Genomic DNA, 12,646 nt, shown 5'->3' with positions numbered 1-12,646 from the left:
ACTGATGGGCACTTCCATATCTTGGCTTTTGTAAATAATAACTGTAATAAACATAAGAGTGCATAGATCTTTTTGAATTGGTGTTTTCATTGTCTTTGTGTAAATACCAGTAATGGAATTATTGGATTGTATGGTGTTTATATTTTTAATATTTTGAAGACTCTCCATACTTATTTTCCACAGTGGCTGCACCAATTTACATTCCCACCGACTGTGTACAAACATTCCTTTTTTTCCACATCCTAACCAACACTTGTTATTTCCTGTCTTTTTCTTTTCTTTCTTTTTTTTTTTTTTTTTGGAATAGTTTGGGAAAAATAGGTATTACTCTTCTTTAAATGTTTGGTAGAATTCACCTGTGAATCCATCTGGTCCTGGACTTTTGTTTGTTGGGGGAGTTTTGATTACTGATTTAATTTTATTACTACTAACTGATTTGTTCAGAATTCTTCCTGATTCAGTTTATATAAGATTGTATATTTCTAGGAATTTATCCATTTTTTCTAGGTTGTTCAATTTTTTGGCATATGATTTATGTAGTTGTCTCTTACAATCCTTTGTGTTTCTGTGGTGTCAGTTATTACTTCTCTTTCATTTCTGGCTTTATTTATTTGATTCCTCTCTCTTGAAGAGTCTGGATAAAGGTTTATCAATTGTGTATACCTTTTCAAAGACCAACTCTTGTTTTCTTTGATCTTTTCTATTTTTGTTTTTATTCTCTTATATCATTTATTTCTGTTCTGATATTTAGTATTTTCATTCTTTCTATTAACTATGGTGTTTGTTCTTTTTCTAGTTTCTTTAGGAGTAAGCAGATGCAAAATATAACAGGAAAACAAACTACTCATTTTATCTGAATTTGAAATAGGCGATGTCACAAGTGATTATGTAAAATTCTTCCTTTCACCATATACTAGCTATTTATAGAATGAAACATAACACCTGTAATAAATTTAAAATGTTTAAAAAATGAAGGAGTACCTACCCAACAAAGTATCACAGAGTCTAATTTTATAGACTTTGGGCATTCATCAGCAGACATCACTTTACTTCATTTGTAAAGTTCATAAAGTTGTGCCACTTAAATAGTCTTTTTTCATTATTTTTTCAGTATTTCTTTTCACTTGGAACCCTGTATCCTATTGTGTTTTTTCTCATTTTCCCAATGATCTAAGATTCATGTTTCTAAAGCATTTGCAGTGCTTGGTAATCATTTCTCCCCTTAACTCCATTAAACTGCACTCTCCAATTTTTTCTTGCTTTCTTTGTGTTTATTCTTACCTCTCACAGGTTCTTCATGTTTTAGCCTGACACCTCTGGAATTTCCAAGGCTCAGTTCTTGGCCCAGTGCTCTTAACTTTCTATATTTACATCCTCAGAGAGCAGATCCATTTTAAGAGTCTTTAGTAGTACCATAAACATAGGAAAGCTGCATTTCTTACTCTTTCTCTAGTTGGTACCTCTCCAGATCTTAGAGGTTTTGCCAATTTGGAATCAACTGTTGCCAAAAAATAGAACACATCTTTTCCCTAATCGTAGCATCCATTTCCAGGTAACCTTTCATTGTGGTCGAATCAACATGTTAGGCCTCTAGTAACCCTGAGCACCCTTCTCCCCATCATTTCCCTTAAGAATTTTGGTCAAACTAACTATAAAACAGACGGCCCGTCATTGAAACACATTTTACACCTAAGTGATTATTATTATAATTTGCTAGAAAATTCTCCCGATGAAACAGGTATCAGTGGCAAATATGTTGGTTTTTCTCTCTCCTGTTCACACTGTTACATAATCAGGACTTTGATACTATTTTCTACAAATTAGGAATCCATTCAATTTCTTTTTAATTCTGTGCATTTCTATAGGATACATTTCTTATTACGTAGACTGAATCTATAGTATAATATGATTATTAGGAAAAAGAAAGAATTGAAAATTATTGTCTCCTTGTATTTTAAAAAAATGCATACTCCTCAGAGCTCTGATATCTTCAGCTATAAAATGGGAATAGTTGTAAAATGGGAATAATAATTATTTCCTTAATTTCAGTGTTACTATGAAATGATATTCTGTCATATAAACTAAAGATATCTTCATAATTATTTTTCAGATAACTGAACAAGGCTAGCATATTCAAGAGATATAGTTTTAAAACCCGTTTTTATACTAAAACTTTTACTTATTATTTGTAGATCGAAAACTGTAACTATGCAGTGGAGCTTGGGAAGAATAAGGCTAAATTCTCCTTGGTTGGCATTGCTGGGCAGGACCTAAATGAAGGGAATGCAACACTTACTCTGGCATTGGTATGGCAGCTGATGAGAAGGTAAAAGCTGATATGTTTATAGCAACACTTTTTCCTTCAACAAGTCATATGAACTAGTATTTTATCTATTTTTGAAGAATAAAAAACAGGGGGGCCTGGGTGGTTCAGTCAATTAAGTGGGTGGCTCAGGCGGTTAAGCAGCTGACTCTTGATTTCGGCTCAGGTCATGATGTCCTGGTTCATGAGATCCAGCCCGGCACTGGGCTCCGTACTAACAGCCTGGAGCCCACTTGGGATTCTCTCTCTACCTCTCCTTCTACCCCTCTCCCCCTCCGCATGTTTGCATGCTCTCTTTCTCTCAAAAATAAATAAACATTTTAAAAAAGAGTAACAAACAAGAAATATACAATGCAAAATATATTTTTAAATGACTTACTGTTGATAATATATTTTGTTTAAAAGTGGTTCAGTCTAGGAGTGCCTGTATGGTTCCATCTGTTAAACGTGCAGCTGTGGCTCAGGTCATGATTTCACGGTTTGTGGGCTCGAGCCCCACCTCGGGCTCTGTGCTGACAGCTCAGAGCCTCAAGCCTGCTTCCGTTTTTGTGTCTCCCTCTCTGCCCCTCCCCCCATCATGTTCTGTCTCTGTCTCTCTCTCTCAAAAATAAACATTAAAAAGTTTTTTTTAGGGGCACCTGGGTGGCTCAGTAGGTTAAGCATCCGACTTCAGCTCAGGTCACGATCTCACGGTCTGTGAGTTCGAGCCCCGCGTCGGGCTCTGGGCTGATGGCTCAGAGCCTGGAGCCTGCTTCCGATTCTGTGTCTCCCTCTCTCTCTGCCCCTCCCCCGTTCATGCTCTGTCTCTCTCTGTCTCAAAAATAAATAAACGTTAAAAAAAATTTTTTTTAAAGTGTTTTTTAAATAAATAAAATGAAATAAAAGTGGGTCAATTTAGGGGTGCCTGGGTGGCTCAGTTGGTTAAGTGTGTGACTTCATCTCAGTTCATGATCTCGCAGTCTGTGGGTTCGAGTCCCACGTTGGGTTCTGTGCTGACAGCTCAGAGTTTGGAGCCTGCTTTGGTTTCTGTGCCTCCCTCTCTTCATGCCCCTGCCCCACTTAAGCTCTGTTTCTCTCTCTTTCTCTCTCAAAAATAAATAAATAAATAAAAAAAATTTTAAGTGGGTCAATCTCTAAAACTAATCACTTTTATTAATTCCTCTTAAAAACTGCTTTGTAAGGGGTTGTTTTTTAAAAAATACCATATGGTAGTTTTTGTTTCTGATTACTGAGCTTTGTAACTTTAGAATGTGACTAAGTGCAAATAGTAGAGTAAAATTAGAAATATTTATAAGAACCAAAATGTTTCTTAAATATTTAAATGTTGATATAAATGATGTGAGAGCAAATTTCACCTCTTTTCTCTCCCCTTTCACTGTCAAATGTACATCTTTTCTGTTATAGGTACACATTGAATGTGTTGTCAGATCTTGGAGAAGGTGAAAAAGTAAATGATGAAATTATTATTAAATGGGTCAATCAGACGCTTAAAAGTGCAAAAAAACATACTTCTATTTCCAGCTTCAAGGTAATCAAAAGCTATTTAAAATTTTGTTTTTGTAAGAAATTAAGTGTAGGAAGGAATTTTTATTAGAAATTACATTGGTTCAGATTCAGAATTACATTAACATTATATCTCAGAAACACAATTTATGAATTTAGGCCTGCTAGTTATTTGGCATGTGTAAAGCAAAAGTATAGTTTGAACTCTTATATTTTTGACTGGTTGTCGTATTGAGTATAAATGCAGATTAATATTATCAACTCTGGTCATCTAATCTTAAAAAAATAGAATAGAGCCAAAAAACCCAATTGTCAAATGAAAAAGAAAGATTAAAAAACCATTGTTTATATAGGACCTATAATGTTTTGTGCTCCCTAGCAGCAGTCTCAGAATTGTATTGACATCATTTCCAAGGCATAACAGAGCCAGCCAAACCGATTCAAGTGGGAATTGAGAAAACTGGTAGGAAAAAAAATATCTTGTTATCTGGCTTCATAATGGCACTTAACACTCACTTTTGAGCATTTGTGGATGATTCATAAATCACTTAAAACGTAATCTGTACATACACACCCACTAATTTTCATGCATTTCCATTGTGTTTCGCTTTTGCATGCAAGGTGATATTAGCTACAACTAAGCATGTCTGCTTGTACACATTCATTCAGTGAGCCTTGTGTTTGTGCTTTCATTATGTGAAAAATATGTGAAAAATCAGCAAATTTTTTTTAGTGATTAAAGTGCAAACAGATGAAACCCTAAGCTCTCCTAAGAGTTATCTATCCATCTTTAGTTTTTTCTTTGGCTTTGTTCTATATGCTTAACAACATTTTAGAGCAGAAAAAATTTCAGAAATTGATAAATTCAATTTTTACTAAATAGTGAGCCCCAAAGGGATTTTAACATGACAACTAGAATAAGTCAGAGATGTTACCTGAGTCCTAGTTCAAGTGTGTTTCTCTTTTTGCCATCTTGGAAGGAACTAATGACTTTGAGTTTTTGTTGTTGCTTGTTAAAAAAAAAAACACACAAGAATTTTCAGTCCATGATTTGTTTTTATATATTTTAGGCGTAAAATACAACTTAAAAATGTAAAACAGGAAAGGGGACGTATAAAATTCTCTAATTGATAGTTATCAAAGTTGTTGTAATGAAATTTTACACATTTGTACATTAGTTGATGAAAAATAATAAGCATGTATATAATTAAGTCAAATACAATAACAAAATATTTAGAAACAAATACTTATTAAGCTTTTACTATTAAGTAACATTTATAGGTAAAGAAAAAGATACAGAATATAAGAAATTAATTTGTCCCTCATAGTGTTCACCATTTATTTGAAGAAAAAAATTTTCATAATTGGCATTTTCATAACAAGCAAGAAGAAGGTCCATCTTGAATAAAGGCAAGTCAAAGGTTAGGAGAAATAGTTTGGCTGGAGAGGATGGTTCCTAAGGGAGTAGTGCTGGATATAGTCTGAGTCAAGATTGTGGGGGAGTCTGGCCTTAATAAAAGTGTGTTGGTATAAGGACTAATGTAAGAAAAGTGACTGTTTTTAGAAATACTCTTCTGAATGTGGTGGGCAGGATGGATTAGACTAAGAAAGGTGTAAATGCTAGGACAATGCCTAAGAAGCTGAAGCAGGTGTGAAATGATAAAAATCTGATTGGAGTTGAGGGTGGGCACTGGGAATGTTAAGAATAGATAGTTATTTGCTATTGCAAAAGAACAGGTAGGATTTGGCTTCTTGATTTGAGGAAGCACAGGAGAGAGAGGAGTTAAAACTTGATGTTTTAGGCCTGGGTAATTGAAAAACAGATAACACTAACAAATGGGAATGTCAGGATGTACAGTTGCTTTCTGGAAAAGGTGATGAGTTCAATTTTAAGCTTGTTGAATTTGAAGTAATGTTCAGGAAATAAGCTGGATGAAAGGAAATATTAAAACTGGGAATACAGACTTGGTGATCAGTTGAATAGAAGAGATAGTTGAAAAATGTGAGTACACAGATCCTTTAAGGGAGAGAACTCACAATGAAAGGCAAACTTGAGAGTTGTACTTAGATCCGAAGTAACAGAAACATAATGCAAATGTGCTTGGCATTTATTTAGTAGATGCTCAATAATAAAATCTTTAAAGAGACTGTAGTTAAGAAATGTGGCAGCAAATGCTAAAAAATAGTTGGGGTGGGGAGGCTTTTTTTTTTCCAACTGTAGAAGACATTATATTTGAAGGCTACCATAAATGGTACTCGTAAGAATCTATTAATTATAATCAAGGCAGTGCTATACTGAGAAATTTTAGAAAAGACAAATTTACCCTTTTCAGTTGCAAAGTAATTTTCCCTCAGCAGGAAGATAAGGAAGTGTACGAGCACTGAGTAATACGTGGAATTATTGAATCACTATATTGCACACCTGAAACTAATATAACACTGTGTCAAACTACACTGGAATTAAAATAAAATACAAATAAAAGAAGATAAGTAAGTGGAATATCAGCCATAACAATAATCATAATTACCATTGAGTGCTCTATGTCACCATGCTAAGCACTTTACACAGTTTCTTTTAATTCTCTCAATAATTCTATAAGCAAAAAGGAGAACTTTATAAAAGTTAAACAACTTGCCCACGGTCATACAACTATTGAGCAGAAAAGCTGGATTTCATTTCCAGATCTAACTGCAGGTTGAAAGCCAGGCTTTAGAGTTGTATGACCCTGGATTTGACTTCAGCTCAGATACTTATTAGTTATGTGACACACTGCTCATTCATCTCATAAATATTCAAAGCTTACCTTGTAGTAGGTGCTTTGCTAGTCACTGTGACTACATAATGCCCTCAAAGTGCTCACTGTTCAGTAAAGAAAGCAGTAAGAAAACAGGAATCACTGTGTGGGGTGTCAGCAATACTACAAAAACCAGGGGAGTAAGGAGAACATGAGAGGGCATGTGTTTTGTAAAAACCTTAGTAGTTTATACTAACAGCTGGACTACACCTCTTGATGAATAAAATTGAATTTACTTCTGGCTCACCATTCAGTGTCTTTGTGACTGTGGGCAGGTTATTAATTTCTCTATTCCTCAGTTTCCCCATATTTAAAATGGAGATATTAATAATACCTATCTTCTGAGTTTGTGTCAGACTAAATAAGTTAACGAACATAAAGAGCTCAACAATACCTGGTACATATTAAGGGCTCAGTAAAAGGGTTTACTACACTACTGGTATGGCAATATATAAAGGGCATCATATGTGGAGAGTTTCCTGTTAAGCTATTTCGAGAACTCTGGCTGCCACATCACTGTGTTTGCACTTCTATTTTCAAGAATGACAGAAAGAACAATGGCATGCAATGTTCTAATAGTAATGTGTATCACATTAAGAGAAAGGGATGATACAATTCATTATCTTGAAAATCAAACTCTAGGCTGTCTTTGAGAGTCTAGACATTTTTGCTTTTGTAATTTATTTATAATTAACTTAAGGAAAGATGATGAAAATGTACATGCTAACCTGAGGATTTTACTATAGACCCTGTCCCCTTTGCAAAAGTAAAATGTCTTTTACTGATAATACACAGATCAGAAGAGTTGAAAGATAGGCCTGTTTTCTTGGAAATAGGAAGATAAGGGATCCAATATAACTCTTGAAACTTAAATCTTTCATTCAATTCAATAAAGTTTTTCCCATAAGGAAATAGATGAAAACATTGTTTCCTTACATCTAAGTGAAGAAATGTTTAAAATACCACAAAATAAAATAAAATAAAATAAAATACCACAAAATATTATATACTTTCAGCTATGAGTAAAGTCTGAGGATCTTATGTATTACATGGTGACTATTGTTAACACTATATAGTATAACTGAAATTTGCTAGAATAGAAATTAAATGTTTTTACAAAAAACACACACACACACACATATATGTAGGTGATGGATGTGTTAATTAACTAATGGGAATAATCCTTTCACAACATATAGGTATATCAAATATTCAGGATGTACACTTTAAATGTCTTACAATTTTATTTGGTAATTATACTTCAATGAAGCTGAAAAAACAAAAGAACAAAATAATTTTCCCCAATCTTACAAAAAACCTCACACATATTTAATAACTAATCAAAATACAGCACAATTAAACCAATTGTCTGTTTTTGGATCATCATAGAAATATTATATGAAGAGGAAGTACACAGAAAATTAAAATTTATTATAGAATGACATAAATGTTAAGTTTAATTTTAGGAAGAATAATGGTGTACATTAGAGTCATCTAGAAATAGTATTAAAAATGTAGATTCCTAACCCCATCCACAGATAACCTGACTCATTAATTTGAGTATAGCAATAAATTTGTGCTTTTAGCAAGCGTGTCAGGTGGTTTTCATGTAGGTGGCCTGCAGACCACACACTGAGGCAAAAATAGGAAAAATTTTCAGAAATAAGGAAGATGCCAAAAAAACCAGATCCAGATTACCAGCATCAAATAGACTTAAGGACCCTAATTATTTTTACCCCTCTACCTCTATTCCCCACCCCCAAAAAAATCTGTTTCACAAAACAGAACATTCCTGAAAGTAAACAATATAAATTTTTCTAAAATTAATAAATGTAGTGGCTCATAGATCAGGGCCCAAAAAAGTAGCCTTCTTCATATGGCTTCAAATGGTTTTTTTCAAAAAATTTATTAATTTGGCTAGGAACTATAGTAGATGCTTTCACTTATATTAATAGTCCCAAGAATCCTGTGACAGTCTCAGGGTGGCGATTAGGATGCCTTCTAGCAAACACCTAGCAAGCAACGGTGCTTGCTTTTGACTTCAGGTAACAGAAACCCACTTTAAAGTGGTTTAAACCAAAAGAAAAGGTACAGAGTAGCAGAAATCCAGAGGTATCGTAGATTTCAGGGTTGGTTGAGCCAGTATTTGAAGAATTTCATGTAGGACTGAGGTTTTTGTCCATCTCTGCTTTGCCATTTACAGTGCCAATTTCACCCAAAGCTGGTTTTCCACTTGGTTATAGGATAACTGCTGGTTGTGACAAAGGTTTCATCCTCTCATTCACATCCAAGAGGAGGGTTTCTGGTTTTCCACAGCTCTTCCAGAAAATAGCAAGGGCCTCACATTAAATTAAATTAGGCCCAAATTAAATCACTGTGCTAATAAGATGAGATTACTCTATTTGGTTCAGACTAGTGTTTTTGTTAATCTAAGGAGTCTTTTTAGATGTTCTCTTCCTAAATACTCCTCCCCATGAAATTTTAATGCCATAGATATTACTGTATGTTTATACACTTTATGCTTTATACATAAAAAAGAGTAAGTTTATTACCCTACCCCCAGAATGCATGGCCTAGACTAATTCAGGATCACCCTTGGAGCTGTGGATTGGGTCAGCTTTCCTTGAAGCACATGTCAATGTGAGGGAGGCATGGATGTGGGTTCTGTTAGGATGGAGAAAGTAGTAAGGAATGAATAAATTCTAGGTAAGCAAGCAACAGTGGCCACTATTCAAGCTGAGACACAGAACAAGTAATTTTTCTTTCAAGTACTGCTAAGTGGTAAAATCAATTGACCAGGATTTCTGATTTGAACTTCAGTAATCTATCCACTAGAATTCAGTTGTTCATTTTTAGTTCACCTTGGAGGTAACTTCAAAAATGGAGAGGATCTTGGGCATTAGAGTCAGACAGTCATGGGTTCAGTTATTGGTTTTGTACTTACTGGTTGTGTAAACAAGTCACTTGAGTTCTGTGAACTACATTTAATTCCTCTCTAAGAGAGATTATAATTTCTTTATTATCAGGCTGTTAGGAGAATTAAACAAGCTGAACATGTAAAGCAACAAGAATAATGCCTTTGTAAATGTTAGTTCCTTTCCACGACTATTTTCAGTTTTGTTTCTGAATTTTAAGTGAAGGCTTAGGAATTCATGGTCTAAGACATATATATTACTAGAACTTGCAAAACTATTAATTTAAAATTCATCTCCTATTCCCTTTCAAAAGTTGTTTATTTTTTGCAGAATGGATACTGTAGTTAGCATACTTTAGGAACTGTCACATCTGCAAGCCTTATTTGGATATGGTGACAACTCTACATGTAAGCTCTGTAAAGACTGAAGGAAAAGCATATTTTAAATGGTTTATGATGTGTGCTGTTTGCAGAAAAGCCGAACGTTCAGTATAAAGAAAATTTATGTTGCTCTCAGTTATATGGTTATGACCTCGTCTGCCATTTATGAAAATTAAAAGTAAGATGTTTATGAATGTTCATCAATTCTTTATTTTCTAGGACAAATCTATCAGCACAAGCTTACCTGTCCTAGACTTAATAGATGCCATCGCACCAAATGCAGTTCGTCAAGAAATGATCAAGAGAGAAGACTTATCTGAAGAGGACAAGCTAAACAATGCTAAGTAAGCCTTTTATGGTTGGTTGGTTGGCTTGTGTGTTTGTTTATTTAGTTAGTTATTAGTTTGAGAGAGGGGGGCGGGTAGAGGGACAGGGGCCAAGGGAGAGAGAGAATCCCAAGCAGGCTTTGCGCTCATCATGGACCCTGATGTTGGGGCTCAATCCCATGATCCTGGGATTGTGACCTGAGCCGAAATCAAGATTTGGGCACTGATCCAACTGATCCACCCAGGCGCCCTGCCTTTTATGGTTTAACACAGTGGGTCTTTAATTTCTTAAATCCTTACACATAAGGTTACTATGTCTTTATAACATTTTTAAGTACAACTTAAATGGGGAATATGATTAAAGACTTTCAAACTTAACTTTCTTGTAAAGTTAATCTTATCAAAATATTTCATTCTTCTATTAACATATATTAAGTGAGAACATAGTAGATAACAAATACTAAGATATTTTTCTTGTCGTTTGAAGATACGCCATTTCAGTTGCTCGAAAGATTGGTGCCCGGATATATGCCTTACCTGATGACCTCGTAGAAGTGAAACCAAAGATGGTTATGACTGTGTTTGCATGCTTAATGGGAAAAGGACTGAATAGAATAAAATAATGAGAAACATTTAATATGATTTTCTGCCACATTAAACACACTGAATGCCTCACAGTTTACAGATTTCTGAAATGTAGTGGGTATAAAACCAGAGATTATTTGTATGCTTAAAATAGTTGTATAATTCATTAATGAATTAAATATCTTGTTTCTACTGGTTAGAATCTGTCAACCTTTTTGGATAACACAGTTAATTTACCAGTAGATACTGATATGTTCATTATCAAGTCGATATTTCATAATTAAATTATTTTCATTTCCTGAAAGTCTTATTAAAAGCAAGACTAATTCATTGTTTTTCATGGTTCAAAAAGATCAATACAAAAATTTTTTGCAGGTCCTGCTGTGTTTTGATTTGTGTGTGGATGCGTGTGTGTGTGTGTTAATTTTGATCATAAATGTATTCAAAGTCATAATCCAGTTTATTTTATTTTTTCCTCCAACTATATGAACCTTAACTTTTCTGTAAATTTCTATATGGTCTCAATTTTTTAAGTGACAAGTATTGTTCATTAACATTAAACTTTTTTATATATGAGAACTAACTCTTGAAGAAACCCCAAAGTACATTCTCTTGTATAAGTAGCAGGAGCTTTTTACTTAAAACTTAATTTTAATTGTAGATACTACATATGCTAGTTTGGTAATAGAACTTTAACTATGACATGCAGCATATATGTTGGTAGATTGTTATTACAGAAAGATCTGTGTACATATGTATTTTTTGCATCTGAATTACCCAGGTTTTCTTAAATGGTATATAAAACTAGTCAGTCAGCCAACCATTAAGTGTTTATTGTAGTCCCACGATGTGTGTAACACTTGTCATTATGTAGATATCTGGTACATGAAGATTTCTTTTAGAAATATTCATTTTGGATGTGCATATAGTTATTTTCCAACTGACTTCATCCACATATTTATAGCAAAAAATTGGCTAGAACATCTCAAGACATGTTGACACTATACTGTTAGCTTCATATTACACATGTTAATTTTGATCTATAGGAAGCCCTAATTTAGAATATGCCCACTGAATATCTTTAGTAGAAAGTAACACAAAGCTAATATTGAACATAGAGTATTTTCAAATGTTTTTTCCACAGCCTCCTACAAATTGGCAGTGTTTGGTTACTGCTTGTGTTACTTGGGAACAACTAACCTTCAGACCTATTTTTGTGTGAATTTTTATCAGTAGACAGATTCTGCTGCTAAAAATTGAATTCAGAAATCTATTTTCTCCATCTTCCACTGTTAGTGTAAGTGAGCAATACTGCTTTGCAACAGAAATGCTGTCACTTTGTCTCAGTGTGAATGAGTAGTCTAAATCCCTCTTCTACCATTGAAAACCATACATGTTGGTAAGAGTGAGACTACTCATGTGTTTAGAATAGAATTTTTTAAATGAAATCAACAAGTGGAACTTTGAAATATATTCTTCTACAAAAGAGATTTCCTTTCCTTTTATATTTTAGTGATTGTTTTCTTACATGAAGATTAAGATATGTTCTTGCTCTAAGAAATTAATTAATGTTTTCCCTTTTGATTTTTTTCACCATTATATTTACTAAGTTATCTGATTTACATGAAATTTGGCACTTTAGAGTGTTCTTTTTCTCCTAAAATAATAAAAATTCTGTGTATGTACAAATGTGTCAGTGTTTGTTTCATTTAAAGAATATACAACCTTGAAAATTAATCTATCATAAGTTTATTTTCAAGAAAAGAAAATAACTTTTTTTAATTAGTAAAATAAAATTTGTATTAGATTTTTTGGGGGA

The 12,646-nt window shown here is 33.7% G+C and overlaps 1 protein-coding gene across 3 annotated transcripts in view; it reads left to right on the top strand.

The window, feature by feature from the left end:
• PLS1 (plastin 1) overlaps positions 1-11,204 on the top strand; it is a 104,658-nt gene extending 93,454 nt beyond the window's left edge. For all 3 annotated transcript variants that reach the window (XM_015080432.3, XM_027061683.2, XM_053221362.1), the window contains 4 exons: positions 2,193-2,326; positions 3,728-3,851; positions 10,136-10,260; positions 10,730-11,204. In XM_015080432.3, coding sequence (XP_014935918.1) covers positions 2,193-2,326; positions 3,728-3,851; positions 10,136-10,260; positions 10,730-10,865 — 519 coding nt within the window. In that variant the 3' untranslated portion in view covers positions 10,866-11,204. The remainder of the gene's footprint in view (positions 1-2,192; positions 2,327-3,727; positions 3,852-10,135; positions 10,261-10,729) is intronic.
• The last annotated feature ends 1,442 nt before the right edge of the window (positions 11,205-12,646 follow it).

The sequence above is a fragment of the Acinonyx jubatus genome, chromosome C2, assembly GCF_027475565.1.
Source record: "Acinonyx jubatus isolate Ajub_Pintada_27869175 chromosome C2, VMU_Ajub_asm_v1.0, whole genome shotgun sequence".
In the NCBI taxonomy this organism is placed as follows: domain Eukaryota; kingdom Metazoa; phylum Chordata; class Mammalia; order Carnivora; family Felidae; genus Acinonyx; species Acinonyx jubatus.
The sequence above is the reverse complement of the archived record's forward strand: the minus strand, read 5'-3'. Positions and strand labels throughout refer to the sequence as shown.